General features: G+C 38.1%; 1 protein-coding gene across 2 annotated transcripts in view; it reads right to left on the bottom strand.

Moving 5' to 3' along the window:
- etv4 (ETS variant transcription factor 4) overlaps window positions 1–27,086 on the bottom strand; it is a 65,583-nt gene that overhangs the window by 12,864 nt on the left and 25,633 nt on the right. Inside the window, exons 5-6 of one of the 2 annotated variants that reach the window (XM_059003211.1) lie at window positions 3,624–3,741; window positions 2,064–2,243 (exon numbers count right to left, since the gene is read on the bottom strand). In XM_059003211.1, the coding sequence (XP_058859194.1) occupies window positions 2,064–2,243; window positions 3,624–3,741 (298 nt within the window). Of the gene's footprint in view, window positions 1–2,063; window positions 2,244–3,623; window positions 3,745–27,086 lie in introns of both variants that reach the window. The other variant, XM_059003210.1, reaches the window with a different exon arrangement.

The following is a 27,086-nucleotide window of genomic DNA, read 5'->3' as shown; positions in this document are numbered from 1 at the left end:
TTACCTAGATTGCTCCAGTAAAAGCCCAACTGTATAAATGGGTAATTGTATGTAAAAAATAATGTGACATCTTGTAACAATTGTAAGTCGCCCTGGATAAGGGTGCCTGCTAAGAAATAAATAATAATAATAAATATACACAGTATATACACAGTGTATATATATACACAGTGTATATATATATATATATATATATATATATATATATATATATATATATATATATATATACACAGACGTGCTCAAATTTGTTGGTACCCTTACAGCTCATTGAAATAATGCTTCATTCCTCCTGAAAAGTGATTAAATTAAAAGCTATTTTATCATGTATACTTGCATGCCTTTGGTATGTCATAGAATAAAGCAAAGAAGCTGTGAAAAGAGATGAATTATTTGCTTATTCTACAAAGATATTCTAAAATGGCCTGGACACATTTGTTGGTACCCCTTAGAAAAGATAATAAATAATTGGATTATAGTGATATTTCAAACTAATTAGTTTCTTTAATTAGTATCACACATGTCTCCAATCTTGTAATCAGTCATTCAGCCAATTTAAATGGAGAAAAGTAGTCACTGTGCTGTTTGGTATCATTGTGTGCACCACACTGAACATGGACCAGAGAAAGCAAAGGAGAGAGTTGTCTGAGGAGATCAGAAAGAAAATAATAGACAAGCATGGTAAAGGTAAAGGCTACAAGACCATCTCCAAGCAGCTTGATGTTCCTGTGACAACAGTTGCAAATATTATTAAGAAGTTTAAGGTCCATGGAACTGTAGCCAACCTCCCTGGGCGCGGCCGCAAGAGGAAAATCGACCCCAGATTGAACAGAAGAATAGTGCGAATGGTAGAAAAAGAACCAAGGATAACTGCCAAAGAGATACAAGCTGAACTCCAAGGTGAAGGTACGTCAGTTTCTGATCGCACCATCCGTCGCTTTTTGAGCGAAAGTGGGCTCCATGGAAGAAGACCCAGGAGGACTCCACTTTTGAAAGAAAAACATAAAAAAGCCAGACTGGAATTTGCTAAAATGCATATTGACAAGCCACAATCCTTCTGGGAGAATGTCCTTTGGACAGATGAGTCAAAACTGGAGCTTTTTGGCAAGTCACATCAGCTCTAAGTTCACAGACGAAAAAATGAAGCTTTCAAAGAAAGGAACACCATACCTACAGTGAAACATGGAGGAGGCTCGGTTATGTTTTGGGGCTGCTTTGCTGCGCCTGGCACAGGGTGCCTTGAATCTGTGCAGGGCACAATGAAATCTCAAGACTATCAAGGCATTCTGGAGCGAAACGTACTGCCCAGTGTCAGAAAGCTCTGTCTCAGTCGCAGGTCATGGCTCCTCCAACAGGATAATGACCCAAAACACACAGCTAAAAGCACCCAAGAATGGATAAGAACAAAACATTGGACTATTCTGAAGTGGCCTTCTATGAGTCCTGATCTGAATCCTATCGAACATCTATGGAAAGAGCTGAAACTTGCAGTCTGGAGAAGGCACCCATCAAACCTGAGACAGCTGGAGCAGTTTGCTCAGGAAGAGTGGGCCAAACTACCTGTTAACAGGTGCAGAAGCCTCATTGAGAGCTACAGAAAATGTTTGATTGCAGTGATTGCCTCTAAAGGTTGTGCAACAAAATATTAGGTTAGCGGTCCCATCATTTTTGTCCATGCCATTTTCATTTGTTTTATTATTTAAAATATTATGTTGAATAAAAAATCAAAAGCAAAGTCTGATTTCTATTAAATCTGGAATAAACAATGGTGGATGCCAATTACTTTGGTCAGTTTCAAGTTATTTCAGAGAAAATTGTGCATTCTTTGTTTTTTGTGGAGGGGTACCAACAAATTTGAGCACGTCTGTATATATATATATATATATATATATATATATATATATATATATATATATATATATATATATAATTTAAAAACATTTAAAATTGCTGATTTAAGACTAATGGCAAGGTTGACTAGATAGATCAATCTTAATACACAGATGTTTGATCATCATAAAGTCTTGTGCTTGCCAGTAGTGGTTGTGATGTTGTGGTTGTACCTGTGGTCAATCTGGTAGCCATGGTTGTGGATGGGCTGGGGGTGGCTCTGGGAGTTCAGGTAGCCCTGCTGCTCCTGTCTGGCGTTCAGGCTGGGTTTGGGGGAGTAATGCTGGAGAGGAGACATTGGGGTCCCTGTATTGGAGGACTTATGTCCAACAGGTCTCTTCTGGTCATAGGCACTGGAAGACAAGTTCTGTTACCACAGGGATTTCCAACCCCCCCTTAGGGTCTTGAAGCATGTACCAGAGGTACCAGAGAAGTTTAAACTATTACACATTAAAAAACAAAAGTACAGTTAAATATGATGTGACAACACTGTACACATGCCCCACATATCTCATAAAGTGAGCTACATGTACACTGTTATCCCCAAAGGCATTCTAAATAAATTAAATCAAGTTACATTAACTTAAAAATTCAAATTTTATTCATAACACTCCATTATGTGACTGAGGATAAGAGTCACCTTATGTTCTAAGTTAGCTGAACATTCAAATTTACTTTAGTTGTTCAAACGTAAATGGTTTAAGTAGAATCAGGGGACTAGATTCCCATCAGCCCTTGCGGTACTTGTACAATTTCTTTTTGGAATTGTTTTTTGTTTATTGTGTTGTTGTTTTGTGTATGTGTGGTTGCACAAGTGTGTTGTGTTTGCTTGTTTCTTGTGCCCCCGCCTGCTCCCTTACATGTGCCCTCCCTCCCTTCTGCCTCTGTCTACATCTCTGCATCTGCCTGGTTCCAGCACTTGTAAATGCTGCTATAATCGCATAAGCAGAAGTGCTGCACTGACAGCTAATAAAATAGCTTGTTGATTGCACATTCTGTTGCGTCAGCTAACTTTTTATTGTTTAAATGAAATAAAAATGTTCAAACTAACTTGACTATTAAAAAGTAAATTAACTCAAATGGATTAAGTTACATGAATATACATGTTATGTCAGCCCCAGAGAAAGTTGTTGTTACAAAAACTAAATGAGTAGCTAAACTTAATTATATTAAGGAAATGAGTTTACTCCATTTTTTTGAGTAAACTTGACTTGTCAAGGTTTACAGTGTAAAGGTATGTTTTCCTCTTACAAGCCCAGTTCCCAGGGATTATAATCAAATTACCCTAGAACAAAACAAAGGCTGGTATTGATTTCATAATATTTTTCAGTGTACACTCTGTTTTACATCCCAAACTCCATACAGCCAGAAAATTCCAGAGGTGTTCAAAGCTGTTCAGAGGTTTCCTCTCTGGTACCCCCTGCTAATGACACCACAGAGTTACATGCATTTAAAAGTAGATGTAACTGAAACATTCCAGAAATCTTACCTTCACATTTGAGACGTACATAATGGATGGAATTGCATGATAGGTGAATATGTGGATTTTTTGTTCTACTTATCACTTTAAAAGGATTTAATGCAAAATGTACTCGGTTTCAATAAATGATCCCCGATTTCAATTGATATTTCTATGTGGTGTTGTTTATCCTAAAATGGGGTGATAGAAATGATGCTCTCTGTAACTCTTCTGTGTTCAGGAGGTATGATGCGGAGAGAGCTCAGTTTCTTACCTGGCATAAAGGCACTGCTCCCCATTGGGATACGTGAAGGTTTGCTTGTGGCTGCAGGACTGAGTGGGATCTGGGCTCTGGGGCTCTTTTTTAATCTTCACCGGAGGGCTGTGGAAAGCTACTGGAGGCAAAAGCATCAAGGTATGATCCCACTGACCAAAATCCACTTAAAGGGGTCAATATTTGCTTTAAAAGCATTTTCTTTCATATACAAAAGTCTTGCAGCTCTATTACTTTTCTGACTATTTTCACTTTAAATCAAGTAACATCCATTTATTATTATTATTATTATTATTATTATTATTATTATTATTATTATTATTATTTATTTCTTAGCAGACGCCCTTGTCCAGGGCGACTTACAATTATTACAAGATATCACATTATTTTACATACAATTACCCATATACAGTTGGGTTTTTACTGGAGCAATCTAGGTAAAGTACCTTGCTCAAGGGTACAGCAGCAGTGTCCCCCACCTGGGATTGAACCCACGACCCTCCGGTCAAGAGTCCAGAGCCCTAACCACTACTCCACACTGCTGCCCACGATTTATCATGCCACCAGCCTTGGTTACTGCCCCCATTGTCAATTTTCCCCTACTTAAGGTCCCAAGCTCTGAAACGTCAATAGCTGGGAATCTAAGATATCAAAGTCATGAGTACATGCTGTACTGATCACCACTTATACAGCACCTTATACAATTAAAAATAAAAAAGCAACAGATACAATCCAACAGTCCCCTAAAGTAATGTGTAGGGGTTTCTACTTTCTGTTAATACATGGTAGATAATTCATAAAGGGAACCAGAAATCGTTGAGTCCCTCATATCTTCAGAGATTGCAAAATGCTTCATGGAGGGACCCTTCTTTGACCTCCCCTTCCCTCAATTCTGAATCAGTCCTATCGCGGTCACCACAAGAAAAATAATTTTACGCAAGATGCACCTTATCATCGACCTCTCCACCCCTCGCGGTATGAAAATCAGCAGCATTAATTCACTTATTCCCTCAGACCAGTTTTCTTTGCATTATATCATCATTTCCGATGTTATCCATTCCATTAAATTATCCAGCCGGGAATCCTGGCTATGCAATGCATTTCAGATGCATTAAAAGTCATGCCCTCCCCCATCTCTTTGGTGTTGGAAGAGGCAATTATTTACTATTATTATTATTATTATTATTATTATTATTATTATTATTATTAATACTACTACTACTACTACTCGGGTAACATTTGGCTGCCGCAGCAGCCCCAAGATTTTTGCTCAACACATACAGTGTACTCTTTCAACTGCACTTACTGGATGACTTTCTCCTGCCCCCCGCCCCCCACCCTCCCCTCAGACCCCCCCCAGCAGAAGTCCCCTCCACTTCAAAGCAAGCCTCCTGGCCAATAAACCAGAAAGTATTCATTCCCTCATTCAATCCTTTCAAATCAGCCACACCATTTCAAAACAGAATTCCTTTCACTTCTGGGACACTTATTTCACGCCTTCTCTCTTCAACAGCAAAAATCTCAACTCCAATATTAATATTTCTTTCTCAGGATGTGGACTTTCCTCCTGCAGCACTAGAATGGCCTTTCTACATTCTGCAATGATTTCACATCTGCCCCCGACGATCTCTCTCTACATACAGTACTGACACTTCCTCCTCTAGTGCATGGCCTCAGAAATCCAAAATCTAGCTATTTCCTATTTTCCTAAATAAACGGCGCTCCGCGTCTTTATGTCTTTATTTTTGAACTGCAGTGTTTGGTGTCAGTTTGCTTTGGTTCCTGCTTCTGGCCTGTTGTCACTGCTCACCCAGCCTGCCACACTGTGTTAAATACATGTTTTGTTATTCTATAGGGATTAGGCATTAGTGATGGAGTATGGGAATATTCTCCATCACACCATATGAATCAGCTTCCACAACAGTGCTTCATTTTTCATTCCTAGCTCACATTTTTGGGGTACTTCTAAGATACCCCTGTATGTTAAACATCTGGCCTAGTTATAAAAAGTCTGCTTCAAGAAAAGTATTTTTGTGTTATTTTGTTATGTATAAGAATTAAGAGATTCCTTGTAATTGGAGTATTTGAAGCTGGCTGAAACGCCAGAGTTCTCTTTTTATATGTAAGAAATAAAGAAAATGATGTCTTTTACATTAAGTGTTGTGCTTTCTTACCAGTTTTATTTTAATTTTATAGTCGGTGGAAATTACCTTTGAATACACTGGAACTTGTTTTCTGCAGAGATATATATATATGTACACACACACACACACACACACACACACACACACACACACACATACATACATACTGTATATATATATAAAATAATAGATCGTTTCAATAGATTCAGTGAGTTACTGGAAAATAATTCCATCTAGGGTTTGTGACGTCATAAACAACAAGACTTAGGTCGAGTAATTTATAAACTGTCACAGAATGGTGAATTAAAATGGGTAGATAATGAACTGCAAAAAATAATGTATATAAGGAAAAGGTATTTCAATGGGTATGCGTTTTATTTTTTTCTTAGGTCGCGGTCAGAGTCGAAGATTATCTGTCTCGCTCGCTTGTTTGGTGCTCCCGTTGGTGGAGGATGATTGGAAAACTTCAGAGACAGATTTGTTAAGTGCCTAAAAACCACGAATAGTGGGTGTTGTCGAGTTATTGAAAACAAGACATTTTCTGTTTGAGTGGTCTCGGGGTACACAGGAGTCAAATATGGGTCAAAGGTTAAGTATAATCTTGCCATTTATGCCAAATATGCCATTTTGATGTCACTACTGTTTTTTTTTCTAATGACTCAGGATGCAAATATAGCCTTCATCCCTATATATATATATATATATATATATATATATATATATATATATATATATATATATATAGCGTGACTGATGATCAAGGCTGGTCTTAACTAGACACGAAAATGCCCTGGCTAAGACGGGACAGCTAAACTGTTTACCTGAACAAAACACTTGTTATTTTACTCCCAGTACTTCCAGTTATTCACGCTGATCCATGTGCACAGACGCCATGAACTCCTTCACTTCCCCACCCTGAACAATGTTACATCCACGGTTTAAGTACTGTGTATAATTACTAAATAGTAATTTACTAATATAACAGCTGTGCTCTATTACCCTTCAAACAGTAACAGATACTGTAATCCGTCACTTATCCGCCCTAACCGTTCATCCACCATGATCAAGCTCTTCAGTAACGTTAGTTTATTATTGAAAAGAGAAGATTAGTTCAGAGATTGTAGATCCCACCAAAGTTTTCGTGCACTGTGTTGTATATGCTCTGTGTGCTACCATTGGTGGTAGTGTCACGTGAGCTGTTCAATGTGTTCATAAGTAAATAAATCCTGTTCGCCTGCGGGGGAGTATCAGCTTCAACCTCTGTCTCTCGATCTCCTGCCTGTCACTCAGCAGCGAATGCACGCACCCACACGGCAGACGGCTACTCTGTTACAAGCATTAATACCCTGTATCTTTCTAAACAAGGGATTTAGGGGAGCTCCCTAATAAAAGCTGAATCTCAAAACAATAATTGTGTTAATATAGTAATTGTTACAGCTGTATATAATGGTATTTAAAACAGGATTCATTTATCCGACTTTACATATCCGCCCTTACTCTGGTCCCACCGCAGTCGGATACGCAACGTATTACTGTATTAACATTTTAGTATCAATGAGGACCTCTAGTGGTTCATCCTCAAAGCTACACCATAGAAACCATTACGTTACAGATGTAACCCCGGTTCCCTTAAAGAGAAGACGACCACCAACAATATTCACTGAGCACTTTATATCAGAGCTGCCGATAGGCCCCTCTGGGGAGTGACGTCCTCGGTCCCACCTTCCGAGGGAACAAATAGTCACTCCACAGAGCTCACTTCCTCTTTTGCTTCGAATCCGCGAGGGTGACCGATGCGACCTCGCAGGTTGGTGGTCGTCTTCTCTTTCAGGGAACCAGGGTTACATCCGTAACCTAATGTTCCCTTTTAATTCGAAGACGACCACCAACAATACTTTTGGGAAAAGTACATCACAGCCATCGCAAAGGAGCGTGAGCAGAGACAGAAGACGAGGGACGTCTCAAGACCACAAAACTATGGTTTTCAGAAACTGTGTTGGAGAATAAAGTGATCTTTTTTGGGGCCAATATACAAGGGCTAATAATTAAATGTCCCACACATAGCCTCTGAACCTCTGAAATCAATTCAAGTCAACATTTCAAGGATTCAAAAAGTCAAAAGTGTATAACCTTGAAAACAGAACCAGTCAGCAGTACCTGCAATGTGACATCACTGATTTGGCACACATTTTGCACAATGGTGCTGATATGGCAGCACACTGATACTGTTACTGATACAGCAGTAGATAACCAATGCATGTTGGTGTATTTCATCACACCATTGGGATATCATTAGTATATTAAAATAGTACAATGTTAGCACTTTTTTTTCCCACTAATGCCTCACTCCATTGTACCTACCAGTCCTCTTCGTACAGGACCACTGCACTGCAATCTTCCATTCATTCCCTTCTGTGGGGGTTTCATGGCTAAATTGAGGCCTCCAAACTCATTCCACTAGATTTGACAATTTTTTTTTTTTGTATAGTTTTATCCCTGCTGCATTAATAATGCTTTATGCCTGCTGTAGTCTGTAATTATAACTAAAATAAACCACAATAAACATTTCACAGAGGGACACTGCAGATGACTAAAACTACAGGAAAACTGTTGATATTATTAGATAAACAAGGCTAGGGATCCACCCTGGAAAAAAATATCAACATGCACACATACAGGCTTTATAGCCTTTTCCTGTCATGAATTGTTATTGAAGAACAACCTTGATATATGATCAGTCTTGATAAGTGATCAATGTTGAACAAACCCCCAACTAACAGCTCCCAACAAACAGTCTTTGATTGTAGGTTGCATTTTACCTTTGGAGTCCAGAGTTCAAATTAAACTTTATTTTGTTGATCTCTCATCTCAGATGGATTGCAACATTTCCAGTTTAGAAATTAGAAATTCTGTACTGTAAATGGTTAATGAATGTGGCCCACTGTGCTATAGAAAAGAAAGCACCAGCCAACCGAGTCTATTGGCCCTCTATTGAAGCCTCATATCTGCTCACCAGGACTGAAACTGTTATGCATTACAGAATAGATGTCAAGGATTCCAGTTGGACACAAATGAAATCAGTCACGTAACGGCAGCTTATTCTGTGTTACACAATGCTGGTGTTTCCATACAGTATGTTTGTGCCCACCCACATGATTTGAGTACATTCTGTGCTGCCAGCCAGATGTGCTAGTGTATCATTTCTTTTGACACCAGGGTTAGTGTTACGTGAAAAATAGAATTTTGCTCCAAGGAGCAGTAAAAGATTGTCATTACTGGGTTAAGGTGGTATTGATGGATTATACTGTAGATGAAGAGGAAATAGAATGGTGATGCACTTATTACTGTTTTAAAGCTGAATTACGGCTTACTGTACTTAAATAATGTAATTGTATGTAAAAATAATGCGATATCTTGTAACAATTGTAAGTCGCCTTGGATAAGGTGGTTTAGGGAGAGTGAGGGTCTGGAGGTAGCTGGGTGCAGTCTGGTCAAGGCATCTGTAGGCTAGTACAAGAGTCTTGAACTGGATGCGAGCGGTGATCGGGAGCCAGTGGAGCGAGCGGAGTAGTGGAGTAGCGTGGGCGAAGCGAGGCAGAGTGAACACCAGGCGGGCAGCAGAGTTCTGGATGAGCTGGAGCGGACGGGTGGCGGACGCAGGGAGGCCAGCCAGGAGGGAGTTGCAGTAGTCTAGGCGGGAGAGTACCAGGGCCTGGACCAGGAGCTGGGTAGCATAGTTGGTGAGGAAGGGTCGGATTCTTCGGATGTTGCTCAGGAAGAATCGGCAAGTGCGTGCCAGAGTGGAGATGTGCTGGGAATAAGAGAGGCAGGGGTCCAGGGTGACTCCGAGGTTCTTAGCGGAGGAAGAGGGAGAGAGTGTGGTAGATTCCAGAGGAACAGAGATGGAGAGATCAGAGGAGGGAAAGAAAGGAGGTCAGATTTAGAGAGGTTGAGTTAGAGGTGATGCGAGTGCATCCAGGAGGAAACAGCAGACAGACAGGTAGAGATACGGGAGGAGATGGTGGAGTCAGAGGTGGGGAAGGAGAGGAAAATCTGAGCATCATCAGCATAGAAATGGTATGAGAAACCATAGGATGCGATGAGGGGGCCCAGGGAGCGGGTGTAGAGAGAGAACAGGAAAGGACCCAAGACTGACCCTTGGGGGACTCCAGTTAAGAGAGGGTGAGATGTGGAGGTTGCTCCACGCCAGGTTACCTGGTAAGTGCGGTTGGAGAGGTAGGAGGAGAACCAGGCCAGAGCAGTGCCAGAGATCCCCAGGTCAGCAAGAGATGATAGTAGAATAGAGTGATCAACAGTGTCAAAGGCAGCAGAGAGGTCGAGGAGAATTAGAACAGAGGAGAGAGCGGCAGCTCTGGCAGACTTAAGTGAGTTGGTGACAGACAGGAGGGCGGTTTCAGTGGAGTGAGCAGAGCGGAAGCCAGATTGGAGAGGGTCAAGCAGAGAGTGGTTGGACAGGAAAGCAGAGAGCTGGCGGTGTACAGTCCGCTCGAGGGTTTTGGAGAGGAAGGGTAGGAGGGAGACAGGACGGTAGCTCTGGAGGGAGGTGGGGTCGAGGGTAGGTTTTTTGAGGAGGGGAGTGATCTTCTTCAGATGTGTTCAAATGTTGACCTGATTAAAACACAAGAGAGGCTTCTGCTGCTGGTTTTCATTACTATTCATTGAGAACTTCAAAATATTCAAACTTCAATTCATCTATTGGTATTTTAACTAACTACTTTTATGTCCAAAACATTTTAAAATAGTTCTCAACTTTATGCACATTCTCCAATTTCTCAAGTGTGCATTTCAGTTAAGAATTTTTTAGATCTATAAAAATAAATCCAGTAAAAGGTTTTGGCTAATGTCTTCATGTGACTAATTATTCATGTGTTTCACTGCAGTTCAGTTTGCCAAGGGTTAATTCCCTTTCTGAATGTGTTTCCCAAGCACACTCACACAAAGACTCACAGACACACCCACCCACCCCTCTGTCTCTAGGATTTCCTCAGTGGCAGAATTGGACTGATTCCATGTTTGAGAGGGAGGGGTAAATGTAGGAAAAACAAGCTTTATGCTTTCTCACAGAGAAACCAAGTGACCCAACCTGGTCTGCTCTTTCAGCTACTGAAACATGTTACCTGGCACCAAAATGATTTGTACAATTAGCCTAAGCTTCAGTGGGCCCTATCTTTCACTGTGTTGTCATGACGTCTTTAATTTAGTAAACTCAAATGTTGATGTTATAATATCTGCAATGGCACCCACATGAGTGAAAGTTACCAATGATCACTTTGACTGAAACTCCTGGGTCAAAACCAGTATTTTGGACCACTTTCAGAAGCAAATTTACTTTGTAGAAAAATAAATTTAGAAATTACTTCTTACAACTTGTCATTTTACCAGATGTATCAACCTGATAAATCACATGAGGCTAGTTAACAAACATAGTTTTTGAAATGTTACTCCTCAAACCTTTTACATGTATGCCCGTTTCACGTAATTCATTTTATAAAACCTCAACTGCAAATATAAATATACAATCTCTGCTTAAAATAAAAAATAAAAATAAAGCTTTTGCATTAATAGTTTATTTAACTGTATAATACTCACTTTGAGTATAGATAAGCTCTGGACCAGTAAACTTTCTTATTCAGTAACAGAGTCCGTTTTTGGCAACTATAGGTGTGTGTTTCATTCTAAAAGCAGTATAACAATACAGTGTTTTAATCAACGTCAGAAGCAATAGTCCAAGAATTGTGTGTCTCAATCATAGGCGCCTAACTTTGTTGGGGGGCAGACGAAAGGACTAACTGTTGAGTGTAGAGAGGCACATTTATTATTATTATTATTATTATTATTATTATTATTTTACAATTAAGAAGCTCTAAGAAACCAAGCAAACCTTGCTATTGTGAAGTTACAGTTTTAGTAATTGCAAGGTATTTCAGCATAAAATGTTCAATATGTACTTACTGAGCACACATTCAAGAAGCACCAAATGGCACAACCCGTACCAATGGCATCTCTGCACAGTGCTGCACCTAGAATTCCCACATGTAGTTTATTAAAGGAAAGTGTTAAACAAACAAAGATAAGCAAGTACAGCACTGTTGTTTTGCAGGTAAGTAATTAAGGCAGCTGAAAATACTTGCCATGTCAGAAGCATTACTGGATTACTATATAACACATTGACTTCATTTTGCTGAATAAAACAATTTCAACAGTATAAACTTAATTGCAGAAAGGACCAGTCAAGAGTTATTTCTTGTTTTATATCATTAAAATGGTCTTATTCCTCTAAGAAATTGTGTCTGTATTTGTGCTTGCTTCTAAAAATGGTCCATTGAGTTAGAGGGCAAAGTTTGCCAATAATAAATTAACTTAAAACAACAATATAACTGCTGCTAGTCATCTCTTGCTAGTTTTAAAATATGTATTTTTTACTTTAAATATTGGGGCAAGTTTTGCACTTGCTTCGGATCGGGTCCATTATTTTATATCTTTAACGAGGGCTGACAGTGCACAGAACGACGGGAAGAGTAATATAAGCAAAAAGACATTAATTACCTTATGATTTACTTGACTTGAAAATTGTCTTAAACAATGTAAGCAAATGCCTACTTGGTTTGATTGAATGAGTCGTCACTTAAACAACAAGTTTCAACATGAAAGCTGAAAATGTATTTCAATAAAAGAACAAGTTTTTAATTTAAAAAAACCCACAACACTCTAGCCTACTTCAATGAAGTAAAAACATGCTTTTGTTACTTTCAAATACCACTGCTTCAGATTATTACTAGTGCTTACAGTAACGACATTTTATCACAGCAACATGAACTTACTAACTTCCATATTTAAAAATATATAAATAATAATAATAAATAACTGTCTGGTTCTCTCTTGCCCCCCCCCCCCCAATAATGTAATTTCATTAATAGAGAATAAAAACAAACTAAACTAACAACTACCTAGCCTATATTTAATTAATTATTTTTTGTAGGCTCCAAACTGCCCCTATTTTGTAAATAGTGCAGTGCGGACTATGGGCCAAACCAATGTTCACGTAGGGTGCGTTTTATTTTTTTTTCTTTTATCAATGTCGTTTTCTGAATGACTCTGTTTTTTTATTACATTTTAAACTGTTTAAAGGCAAAATCATAGCAAAACATAGAATAGTGTGTGTGTATGTGTATACACTGAGCAAAAAAAAGCAGAAGGGCAAAATATAGTTTGCCTCCCCTGTGCTCTATGGGTTAGGCATCTACGGTCTCAATCAAGTTACAGTTCAACGAGAGAGAGGAAAAAAAGAAGAAAAACACCCCACTCTAAAGCCCACCGCACACAGACTGACTCAAGCCATCCCGACTCATCTCATCTGAGTATGCACAGATTCTGCAATCAGTTGTGCTCAGTTTTGGTTTGACATCACAATTGAGTTTTTCCCGACTGTGTGTCGCACACTGCTAAGACTGAATTACTGACCACAACTAGATCCTGGTGATTACTATATATGCAAATGTAATTAATACTGCCCTGTACACATTTTTGTATTAACTTAGCCCAACATAGCGACACTCATTTTATGCATGACATCGTATGCTGATTAGACGGCAGAGACAGCGCCGCAAGACAACCAAAAGAAGTGCGTAGCCGATTAATTAATTGACCATTTACACCGTGCAAACGTTTCAGGCAGTGTTTGACTTTTTGTATAGTTTGTCTACTACACTTTAGCCTGTGGTAAATAAAATCCAACCTCTTGATTTTTATTTGACTTTGGCGTTTTTTTCTCAGCGCGTGGATCCAGTGGCTTGTGATTTGTGACCTATTGGAGATCGACGCACCAGTTACTTCTGTTTTAGCGCAGTAAGAAAATATAGGCTGCCAGTAGATTGATAATAAAAAAGGTACATTGACAATTAACCTTTGATTAGTAAACACCTAAAAACTATTCAAATGTGCACATATCTGGTATTTTGGAATTTGGGACATTCAGAGCAATTCAAGACTAATTTATTTTTACCTGTGGAACTAAAGCTGTCAATATTCCACCATATTCTATGACAAGTTACATGACAAGCTATGTCACTTAAACCTGCTCCACCACTGGTTGACACCCTTATGACTAATCGGTCTCAGTCAGTCTTGGTTGGCAACCGCCACACACAGACAGACTGATCACATCTGAATGAAACTGAGTCTGAAAAAGATTCAACATGTTCAATCTTCAAATCTGAAGACATCTTAATCTTGGTTTTAAGAGCATGCACACTGTTACATAAGAACATAAGAAAGTTTACAAACGAGAGGAGGCCATTCAGCCCATCTTGCTCATTTGGTTGTTAGTAGCTTATTGATCCCAGAATCTCATCAAGCAGCTTCTTGATGGATTCCAGGGTGTCAGCTTCAACAAGATTACTGGGGAGTTGGTTCTAGACCCTCACAATTCTCTGTGTAAAAAAGTGCCTCCTATTTTCTGTTCTGAATGCCCCTTAATCTAATCTCCATTTGTGACCCCTGGTCCTTGTTTCTTTTTTCATGTCAAAAAAGTCCCCTGGGTCGACACTGTCTATACCTTTTAGGATTTTGAATGCCTGAATCAGATTACCGCGTAGTCTTCTTTGTTCAAGACTGATTCATCCAGACTCTGTACGACCAGTTGAGATGAGTCGGGACGGCTTAAGGTGGGCTGGGTGCGGCGGGTTTAAAAGGTCACAAAAATCAAGCGTATGCTTTTTTACAGCTTTTTTCCATGATAAATATATACCCCCCCACCTGGATTTTTTTGGCACTTTTACAAGACTCATAGGAATGGACTTGGGAGAGGCCACTATAAATAAACATAAATACTATAAATAAAAGTTTTAAACACTTCACACAAAATAAAAATGGCACGGTGGCCAAAATAAACAGACAGATAAAAAACACAGTGAACAAACAAGTACCGTGCTGGTCCAAATCCACCATGAGCAGCAATTGTTTATATTTTCACTCACGTCTCTCTCTCGTTCTTACTCCCTGAACACCCACACCGGTCAGCAAAAGCTGCTGGTTTTTATAATGTGGTTCGAGAGATTACCTGGCCATCAATTACTTACTTTATCCCTCAACCACATTCTGCATGGATTCTCAAATGTGTGGCCGACAGCCAATTTGTCAATAAATCATCGGTTGCCGACCACGCATTTTTACGAGAGGTAAAGCAAACATCGTCTCTGCCAAACACACCAAACCTCCACAAGAAAACACACAAAACGGTACATTTAAATAATAACAATACCAAATAAATACTAAATAGACAAAATATGCACAGGGTAGCCCGCTACACTCCTTAAATACATTTATTTTCATATTGTATTTCTCTCAAAAAGCGTTATTTAACTTAAAGGGCAAAAAAGGGCCAATATCCACTATAAAAGCCAAGAACCATTTCTTGAAAAACATATTTGACTAATACAATAATGAATAATACAATTTTGCAATTGACCTTGGAATAAAATGAACAAACATTATTCCTGCAGTTTAGATTCCATAAATAAACTGGCAGCATATTGTAATAAAAACAATTAACAATCACTGCAGCTATATTTGTTTGATATAGCTGCCAAATAATTTTGGAGAGGTGTCACCTTTCTCAGTGTTCAAAGCAGCGTGGAGAGGAAACGTTGGCTTTGAAAAGGATTCAAATGGATTTTAAAATACAAGAATAACGACTCAACATTCCCCGCTCAACATTCCGACATAAAAACAGTACTGACTGCTGTGAATTTCACAAGGATACCAGATCCTGGTGTTTGGGGTTGGATTGTGTTTTTAAACTATTTGTAGCGCTGAAAGCCTGGAAATGTCATTTCACAGCCTTTCTATTAATATAAATACCAGAAAAAGGCCATAGAAATCCTTAACTGTGTACTGTTGACCCACTCAATTAAACTAGAGACAGCGATCCCTGTTAATCTGACTAGGAGCACAATAAATATCTTTTTAGTGAAGCCAAGATATTTTTCATGGAAAATCCCAATACTAATGAGTCTGCATTTCTACAAATTGTATCTAAAAAAATCATGTAGAAAAAGAACTAACTGTGGAAATGTTTCTAATAATGGAAACAATGGACTTCATTCATTAAAACTGTAGCGGCAGCTTTATTTAAACAAGCCTGCTTTGATGAATTAAATGAAGGTTTGGGAGAAGGTTTTCAGAGTTTATTCTTCTGCTACCTTTAAAACAAAACAGAAGCACAGTTTGGAGAATGAGTCCCATGATATCAAACTTATTATAAAGTGTGTTTTTATTTGATTTGTTATTCAAAGACATCATTCTAGCATATCATCTCTTTCTTTGCAAAATATAAATCAGAAACACCTGCCATATCTATTTACATTTTTCAGAAGTCATTTATTTGGTGCCTCCTCTCTGAGTCAGACTTCTATGTATACCATATTATATATATATATTTACTGTGGTAACGTGGCGGGCAGTCAAGACTGACTAGCGGCAGGAACAGCAAACACCCACAGACAGAGTTATCGTTCAGCGCCTTGGCGCACTTTTATTCTCACAAAATAAAACAAAACACAGGAACAAAGTAAATATTTGAACCAAAATACTATGAACCCTTTTTACAGACAGAACAAACCAAAAGCCTATCTTCACTTGAAGATATTAACTTCACTGTACTGAAGTCTCTAACTCACACAGGACAGCTAAGCTGTTTCCCTGTCTCAAATCCAGTTTATCAATTATTTTAATCCCTCTGTACTTACGTTCTCCACATTCAACACTCCTGCCACTTCCTTTTTACACCAAGAACAAAAGGACAGTTTATATAGGACAGATAATTGCAAACACTCAGTCAATTAACACCCTATCTACTTAATTAGACAGGTGTTTTTCCCTTTTCTGGCTGAATACCATCAGCCCTAATGGCTTCTGGGAAATGTAGTTTCCCCAGCCACTTCGGCCATGACGCCTATCATGAACTACAAGTTTTTCACCTTAACAGGGGAACACAGATCTTGTCAGCCTCAGACTGACATACTTATTAGCCCTCACTGCCCCACAAATAAATATATATATATACACAACAGTATAACAGTAACAGTGAACAGTATAAACCAGTTTTGTTTATTGGATAATTTTGTTTAATGCTTAATGTGATCCTGAAAATCTGTGAAGATCACAATACATAGACAGACACAGAATGACAGCACAATTTTAATCAGTTGTGAATAAAGGTGATTTGAATAAGGGTGTTTTTTATGAGGGGGAGTTGTTTACTATCCTATAAAAAAAATAGTTTGCATTTATTTGCATATGTAAATAGTGTTTTTTAAGTGGCGAGCTTGCGACTAATGAGAAGGACATGGCTGAGTGCTTTAGGAAGTCGAGGGGCAATTGTTCAATCCACACATAATTAGAAACGGAGTGGAAGGTAAACAGATTCCTCTCCTGGCCCTTATTGTGCTCTGTAAAACAAAGTGTTGTTTCAGGCCGTGGGGCACAGGATCCTTTGACATGCAGAGAGACAGGCCTTCTTCACAACCAACGAGCCTGAAATCCTCACACAAAAGGGCCTGATTTTGGGAAGTGGGTTTCATTTTTGGTAGACACAGCAAAATCTGCAGATTTTATCCAACTGTTAATCCGTTAAAAAATATCGTCATATTTTCTAAAGTGAACCTCCGTTTTACCTGCTGGCGGATCACATTTCCTGCATAATTCTCTCTGTTTTTTTATGATCTTTAAATTAATACATAATGAGCATTTAAGCAGTGTAATCCGCCAAAAACTGTTCCGGTGTCGTAGGGAATTAGTAGACCGGGGAAAAATGGATCGCACAAGCGCAGTAAGGCAAAAGGAAGGAGCAGCAGTAGTTCGATTACAGGGAGGTTAACTACGTGAATCAACATTTTCTATCTGGTCATTTTATTTGCCAGACTATATGGTAATGTGTTCACACACCACGTTCTTTTTTATTTTCAGTCTGTAAAATATAGCCGCAATGCAAAGCGTTCAGTTATACTGTAACTTACATCTCTCTTTATATTAGGCTCATATTGCCAACATTTGGAAACTGTTCAGCGGGATGCTAATCTCCGGTGGGGGGGTCATATGCATTATACACATGGGAGGAGTCATACGCAAAAAACACTCATTATCATATAAAAGACGTATCCCCCCAACTCAACACGACATGACCATCATGACAGTATAAATAGACAATAGAGATAATGAGGCGTTCTTACCTTTGTTTAAGTTGCAGATGTGTCAGCTGCACGAAGAGCACAGCGTGTGGTTTTCACTAACTCTACTGTGCAGAATATATTTTTTTTTCTATGGGTAAATATAGTTACTTTCTTCCTATGCATCGGGACGCGGGACATTTGCTAGGAAATCGGGCCCGACCATATAGGGACTGTTGGCATGTATGTAGGCCTAGTGTTAAAAATGTCGTTGTTAATCAGATGTGGTTGATGTGTGATCGCAAAGACTTACAGACGTGCTCAAATTTGTTGGTACCCCTCCACAAAAAATGAAGAATGCACAATTTTCAAATAACTTGAAACTGACAAAAGTAATTGGCATCCACCAATGTTTATTCCATATTTAATAGAAATCAGGCTTTTGATTTTTTATTCAACATAATATTGTAAATAATAAAACAAATGAAAATGGCATGGACAAAAATGATGGGACTGCTAACCTAATATTTTGTTGCACAACCTTTAGAGGCAATCATTGCAATCAAACATTTTCTGTAGCTCTCAATGAGACTTCTGCACCTGTTAACAGGTAGTTTGGCTCACTCTTCCTGAGCAAACTGCTCCAGCTGTCTCAGGTTTGATGGGTGCCTTCTCCAGACTGCAAGTTTCATCTCTTTCCATAGATGTTCGATAGGATTCAGATCAGGACTCATAGAAGGCCACTTCAGAATAGTCCAATGTTTTGTTCTTATCCATTCTTGGGTGCTTTTAGCTGTGTGTTTTGGGTCACTATCCTGTTGGAGGACCCATGACCTGTGACTGAGACAGAGCTTTCTGACACTGGGCAGTACGTTTCGCTCCAGAATGCCTGGATAGTCTTGAGATTTCATTTTGCCCTCAACAAATTCAAGGCACCCTGTGCCAGGCGCAGCAAAGCAGCCCCAAAACATAACCGAGCCTCCTCCATGTTTCACTGTAGGTATGGTGTTCCTTTCTTTGAAAGCTTCATTTTTTCGTCTGTGAACTTAGAGCTGATGTGACTTGCCAAAAAGCTCCAGTTTTGACTCATCTGTCCAAAGGGCATTCTCCCAGAAGGATTGTGGCTTGTCAATATGCATTTTAGCAAATTCCAGTCTGGCTTTTTTATGTTTTTCTGTCAAAAGTGGAGTCCTCCTGGGTCTTCTTCCATGGAGCCCACTTTCGCTCAAAAAGCGACGGATGGTGCGATCAGAAACTGACGTACCTTCACCTTGGAGTTCAGCTTGTATCTCTTTGGCAGTTATCCTTGGTTCTTTTTCTACCATTTGCACTATCCTTCTGTTCAATCTGGGGTCGATTTTCCTCTTGCAGCCGTGCCCAGGGAGGTTGGCTACAGTTCCATGGACCTTAAACTTCTTAATATTTGCAACTGTTGTCACAGGAACATCAAGCTGCTTGGAGATGGTCTTGTAGCCTTTACCTTTACCATGCTTGTCTATTATTTTCTTTCTGATCTCCTCAGTCAACTCTCTCCTTTGCTTTCTCTGGTCCATGTTCAGTGTGGTGCACACAATGATACCAAACAGCACAGTGACTACTTTTCTCCATTTAAATAGGCTGAATGACTGATTACAAGACTGGAGACATGTGTGATACTAATTAAAGAAACTAATTAGTTTGAAATATCACTATAATCCAATTCTTTATTATCTTTTCTAAGGGGTATCAACAAATGTGTCCAGGCCATTTTAGAATATCTTGGTAGAATAAGTAAATAATTCATCTCTTTTCACAGCTTCTTTGCTTTATTCTATGACATACCAAAGGCATGCAGGTATACATGATAAAATAGCTTTTAATTTCATCACTTTTCAGGAAGAATGAAGCATTATTTCAATGAGCTGTAAGGGTACCAACAAATTTGAGCACGTCTGTATTTACTGTATATTAAAAGGTTTTACACATCAAAATGTTGTCAGTCTTTAATCGAAATAAACATGTTTTAGTAATCTATTCTCATGACATAATCATACAATATTATTGTAGTATTGCAAGGTCTATTATTTTGTCAGTAGTCCTAGCGTTAACTATCACAGTTTACAAAGACGAATCGTTAACATCTTAGTTAAAAAAAACGAAAAAAGACATCAAACATGATAGGTAAATTAGTAAACATGTTTAGTTTTTTTTGTTTGAATAGGAAAATGAGTACTGTCGGTAAAAATAAATTGTTTGAATTGGAAAATTAGTACTGACTGTAAAAATAAATGAAAGAACAAAGCGCATAATAAATAATAATACAAGTGCATCAGTGATTGCTGTGCATCGTGGCCTAAGTTAGCAACTGCAGCATGGAGCTCAATTTTGTCCATGACTGAAAATAGTGCTTTAACTTTTTGATAATCGCTCGCATACCTATCCTTACAGTACTGCTTACACGTTAAATATGTAACAAAAACATCTTGAGTTGCTATAACGTTTGTTAAACAAACAGACATATAATGACACTTACAAAGTTCATTTTAAATGATTTGTTTTTAGTTAATATAACCGATAAATTTATTATCTAGGTTCGATCTACTAATTCCCCAGACGTAATCCTAGTAGGCGTCGTAACCTTAGAAACAATGGAACCTCCCCTTTAAATTCTAGACGGCGGTCCACTTTTTCTCCGGTCTACTTATTCCCCAACACACCGGTTCAAATGTGTTAACAATGCTATATAAGCATAAATTGAAACCTGTCCAAAAACTGCAGAAAAAAACAAGTCAAAACACAAATGCAAACATTAATTTTTTTCCTTATTTTTGCATGTACACTGTTAAGAAAATCTGTCAAATTGCAGGACAATGCAACAGAGTAATCTTAACCAGAAGAAGTGAACATAGTACCCCTGTTTTGGCCTCTTTACACTGGCTTCCTGTGTAGTATAGAATTAATTATTTGTATTTTCTTGTGTTTCCTCAATAATAATAGCAGCTGCTACTAAATAGGATCCATGTTGAAAGTCAGGGGTAACTATTTTTATACATATTGACCATTCTGAAGCAGATGGAAAGCAAACTGGTAAAAATGGTAATTATCCACCACTTTGGTCTTTGGAAAATAGACACAGATTCTTAGATCTATATATTCTGACAAAAAAGAAAGCGTCTGAATAACTAATGAACCATCGAATGTGCCCAAGATCTACCTCAACCATATGGATGCAACTCATCCAGAATGCTGACAGATCTCCATTGTCATGCCTCAAGAAGTTCAGGTAGGTGTTGAACAACTGGAATATCCTGATTCAAGATGAATGGCTGAGGAAGTTGATAAGCTGTTCCTGGGTTATGTTGTCATACAGCTTCTCTGCATGACAACATGCTCTGGAGTGTGGTGTCATTGGGCTTAGGCAAATCAGCTGGTTGTCCTTCATCCATCCAAGTATAAAAACGTTTCCAGGCTATTCTCAACAGGACTTCATATACTAATTTGTGTAGGCTTACAGCTTGGTTGTACTTGCGTCCTTCCAGAACACCAGTAATGGTCCCATTGGCAATTACACCAGACTCAACACCAAGATTTTTGAGACCAGTATCCTGGAATCTTTTCCCAATGATAGACATAATGTTGCAAACTGTATGAAATACTCTCATGCAGAGAACTCGGCTGGAACTTGTCGGCTCCTTTGGCATACAGAGCTTGGTCAAGCACACGTGTTACCTCTTTCAAATCCAGCTTTTGCATTATTTTCAAATCCTGATTGAGGACTTTGTACACTGTGGACATCTCTGTTGCTGGGGCATTTACAGTTGGCCGATACCCAATATTGTCCTGAATAACACTGACATTGTTGCGTGTCCGGATGTTGAAACCAATCCAAGAACTGGCCTTTTGGTTATTCATATGTGTCTGCCTCACCAGAGACTATATTTGATTTTTTATTTGAGCTTTGTGAATAACCTCTTCATAGTCTAAGCTTCTCTGGCTCTGGAGGCATTTGCTCTGTTCATGGCCGCTTTGGGGGAATATCGGATTCAGACTTCATCGCTTGATTAGTAACCGAGTAAGTTTGAAGAGCACTATCAATCACGATCACAACCAGCAGATGGGAGTTTATTTAAGATTTATTTATTTTTGCCTGTGGACCAGTGGTGATGTCAGATCTCAGTCAATACACACAAGGCTTACTTCTCTCCAACTGAACTCACTTCCTGTTTTGCCAATCAAGCTACTTTAATAGAAGACCCTTGAATAACTTTATAAGTTAGATGGACAACAGTGAGAGACTACTGCCAAACAGTTTTAATGATAACAGGAGTTTTTAAGCAGTTAACTTATTTAATATTTTGAACAATAAGAACATATTGTTTATTGTTATTATTTTATTAATTATAGAACTGATGTTATTTTATTGATTCTGAATATTTTAAATGAATTATTACTTTTGTAAATATAAATGTTAACAAATTTAAAAATTATTTGTACTGAATTGATGTTATAACCTGGACAAGGAAAATGACTGAAATGAACCTTTTTTTTAATTTACAAAGGTACAAAATATGATTTTTAGGCAATCTTCCTGGACACACTATGATGAGTCTTCTCAGAAAGGCAATTTTTTAGAGGTATACATATAGGTGGATAACTGTAAAAATGTCACCAAGGTCAATCAATAGCCAGTATCATAAAACATATAAATACATAGTTTAATCACATTCATAGCCTTTACAGTTCCTGAGATATTCCATTTTCTGTTAATATGGGATATTGCATAAATGCAGGTGTCGGTTGCCATTGCAAAGCAATTTTAGCCACTAAGCTACATTTTTGACAAGTCCTCCAGACATTTCCGTAAAGTACAGGTTCTGAGCTTTCAGAAAATGTATGGGGAATTTGCCCACCCAAATGGTACCAACAACCCCTCATTGACTGATACAACGGCTTCCAGTGTACAGAACTTTTATTTTATAATAATAATAATAATAATAATAATAATACAGAGATTTAGGTACCATATTACAGCATAGGAAAGTAAACCGTAAATGCCTTCAGCACTAACTAGCTTTACAGAAAGACAATCATAGGATGGACAATTAAATAGCCAATTAAATATTAAATAATAAAAATGGACATACATGGGCACAATAGATTTACTGTGCTGTACTAGTATTAAGTATTAAGAGGTTAATAAATGTTAAATCCCACCTGTTAGCTAGAAACAAGGTCTTATAGGTTTTCCAGATTGTTTACATTCCCTTTATACCAATTGCAGGCCTACAAGCCTCCTGTCTCCTGCCAAAATAAAGTTTTTGTCAAACAAATTCCATTCTACAGGAAGTACCTATAGAGCGGACATTTTCAACATTAGCTTAAGGCAAAATCCTTCTTGAAAATATCTGTATAATAGGTACTTCAACTTTAAAACTCACAAGGATACAGAGCTGTAAAATTTTTGATTAGCTCTATAACAGCATGAAAGAAAGTCAACAACTCCTACTTCAGAAGGAAATGACAATACAATACGGTTTTATATTGCCAAAAACAACTACACTTATTCAGAATGCATCTCTGAGGTACACAAAACAAACAGAATTACAGAAACAAAAAGGAGATTTATAATATTCTTTCTTGTTTTAAATGATAATATTACTAGAGGGATACTATATATATTTTATGAACATCTAATTTCTTAATATCCTATTTTAGAGATCACCCTGGTGCCCGATCCGAAGCCTCATGTACATATTACGAGCACATGCTTGTTTCCAGATGTGTTTGAAGGCTATACATTTTTTTGTAATTCTTGCTTTGGAATAATCAAGCACACTCAATGCATTAAATTCTGATTACCTGTCTGATATTCAATTAAGAAATTGGTTGCTGACTAGGGGTGTAACAATATACTAAATGTGCAGGATGTGGTATAATATGCATCACGATACACGTGATGGTCCAGATTGGCTACTTGTTTGTGGCATAAGATCAAATGGTCATTTCTATAAAATAGTTACACACCTATTGCTGACGGCACCTCTATGTTATAAGTGTTTTGTAGAATTATTTAATTTTAGAAATGGCACTTGGGGTAAGCAATTCTGTACCGCCTGCAACTATTATTTATTTTATTATTTACTTCATTTATATAGTGGTTTTTATACAAAAGTATCTGTAGCAGGGCAGTAGAAAAACCCTGCGTATAAATTAATTGTGTTGTATTTACTGTTATTATTTAAGAGAAATGTATTTATTTTTATTAATAACGGGTGTATATATTGCGTCTTTGTAAAAACAAGTTTTTTGTTAATGTTAGTATTGGTTTGAATGTTTTTTGTGTTGATTTAAAAATACAATGTGTTTGTTTATTGTTTGGCAGCAAAACCCCATGCAGAAGGTGACCATCTCCCAATTTAATTAATTGATTAATTTGTTGCTAAACGGGAGATGGTCACTAGTATAAAAACCCTGCAGTTTTCTCTGTTCCAGGTGGGTGATCAGGAAGTGGAGAATGAGAGAGCAAGAGGAGAATCCAAGAACGAGAACTAAAAAGAAATAAAGATCAGTGAAAGCAACTGCCCAGCCTGACCTTAGGTCTGCTTTATTTTTGTGTTTGAGATTCGTGATTTGTTTTGTTTAAAACTTGATTTATTTTCGCTCTGTGAACAGTGTTTTTCTGTTACAAATATTTTATTATTTGTGTTAATAAAAACAGCGCTGCACTGCGCTTTAAGCATTGCACAGTACATAGCAGAAAAAAAGAACAAACCACAATACATTTGTATAGCATGTCACACATACAACTGCCACAATCGGACCATTTAAAGTAACATATTTAAATATACACAAAACAAAATCAGCAATTTTAAAGTTTTAAAACATTAAAATCCACTAAGATAAGAAAGTAATCTTATAAAAGTGCGTTTTTAGTCTCGACTTGAAAAGTGTCAGCAGTCCCAGCTTACCTGACAAACGAAGGCAGAGCATTCCATAATGCAGGAGCTCTACAAGAAAAAAGCCCTACCTCCCTTGTTGTTCTTGTTGACCCTAGGAATAACCAGTAGCCACGCATCCTGTGATCTAAGAGTGCAATTTGGATGATACAGGGTCAGTAAATCCTGCAAATAACTAGGTGCTAATCCATTTAGGGCTTTATAGGTTAACAGCAAAATCTTAAAATCTATTCTATACTGCACAGGGAACCAGTTTGAGGAGACTAAAACAAAGGTAATATTAACTTTCCCTGGTTTTAATTAGAATTCTAGAGGCAGTATTCTGAACGAGCTGTAAGCGAGACAGCACACCTTTTGGGATACCCGAGAGCAGTGCATTACAGTAATCAATTCTAGATGAAACAAAGGCATGCATTAGTCTCTCGGCATCAGATACAGAAATAATTGGTCTATGTTTCTCAAATAGTAAAAAGATACTTTTGTAATTCCCTAATATACCGTATTCCTTCGAATTTAAGACACACTTCAACTATTTTTTGCTTCTAAAAATAGCCTGCGTCATAAATTCAAGTACAGTATAGTGATGCGTGTATTAAAATCGCCAACAAAAGTCACTACCCAAGTATACAAACAGCAACGTGACTGACTGCCGAGAAAAGAGAACAAAGACGTTGGCCCGAATACACAAGCAGCAACGTGACTTACTGCTAAGAAATACGAACCAAAATGTTACTGCCCGATCTTGAATCATCCATGACATAAGAGTCATTAGCTTCCTGAGGAATTCAAAGAGAAGTTTTAACAATTTCAGCATTTCTAACAAACAGTACCAGCTTAGACAGATTGGAAATGCTGATCAGATCGCCGTATTTTTCAACATGCCAAGCAATTCCACAGTTCACAAATTGGGAGAAAAACAGGTGTGAGTAATCACCATACGCATATGTTATGTTCTTTTAGTTGGTATTGTGCATACCGTTCGGACTGTTGTGTCTGCAATGCGATCAATGCTGTTGTGGTTGCTGGGTTACATGTTGCCTGATGTTGTGAAGTGGTGTGGTGTGTCGTGCTGTTGCCGGGATGCGTGATGCCGTAAGTGAGTGAGTGGTATGTCTACGACAGAGACGCCATCTTAAGTACTATACAGTACGCAGCACATTAAAATGAGCTCTGTGGTTAATCTACAACAACACTGTTTCATGTCAGTTTTGTACGATACAACAGCATAATTGAGATTCTTTGTAAATGCATATTTATTTGATGTTTTATTTTTTCCTCAAATTGAGGGTGGTAAATTTGGGCTGCGTCTTAAATTCGAGGGTGTCTTAAATTCAAAGGAATACAGTAAGTTTCAAATGACAGATCAGGATCAGAGTTGACCCACAAATGTTTAATTTGTAGTTTAAGATTTAATGAGAGATTACTACGGTCGAGTTCATGTAATCCCACATGTTTTAGCTGGTTGTGAGAGGCCACCAGCATTACCTCCGTTTTATCTGAATTTAGCATTACATAATTCTGAGACATCTAACACTTGAGGTCTGCAAGAAGCAGCAATTATATCTCACCAGCAGAAGTATTTCCTGGCTTTAGGGACAGGTATAGCTGGGTATCATCTGCATAGCAATGGAAGTTCACTCCCATATTAATGAAAATAACAGGACCTAGAATAGAGGACCTAGAATAGAGACAAACTGAAATCTATCAGAAAGATCAGATTTGAACCAGGATAGGACAAGGCCAGACAGTCCCACTGTGCTTTCAAGACGATTCAGTAGGATGGAATGGTCTACAGTAGTAAAGGCAGCACTTAGATCTAAGAGAATTAAAACTGATAGAAATCCGAAGTCAGAGCTTATCAGCAGATCATTTACAACTCTGACAAGGGCTGTCTCAGTGCTATGTGCAGCACGTAATCCAGACAAACTTCTCAGATACACCATTAAGAATTCGACATTTTTGTAATTGATTTGCAACAACTCTTCTAGAACCCTAGCTAAGAATGGTAAACTGGAGATTGGCCTTTAGTTATTCAGGACTTTAGGGTTTCTTAAGCATAGGCTTTACCACAGCTACCTTAAGTGCTGAGGGAGCTATACCAGAGGAAAGAACCATTTATCATTTTTAAAATGTGGGTATTAATAGCACCAGAAACGTTAAATGTTTTGTAGGAATAGGACCAAGAGCATGTGGTAGCTC

This window comes from Acipenser ruthenus, chromosome 28 (assembly GCF_902713425.1).
Source record: "Acipenser ruthenus chromosome 28, fAciRut3.2 maternal haplotype, whole genome shotgun sequence".
In the NCBI taxonomy this organism is placed as follows: Eukaryota; Metazoa; Chordata; class Actinopteri; order Acipenseriformes; family Acipenseridae; genus Acipenser; species Acipenser ruthenus.
The sequence above is the reverse complement of the archived record's forward strand: the minus strand, read 5'-3'. Positions and strand labels throughout refer to the sequence as shown.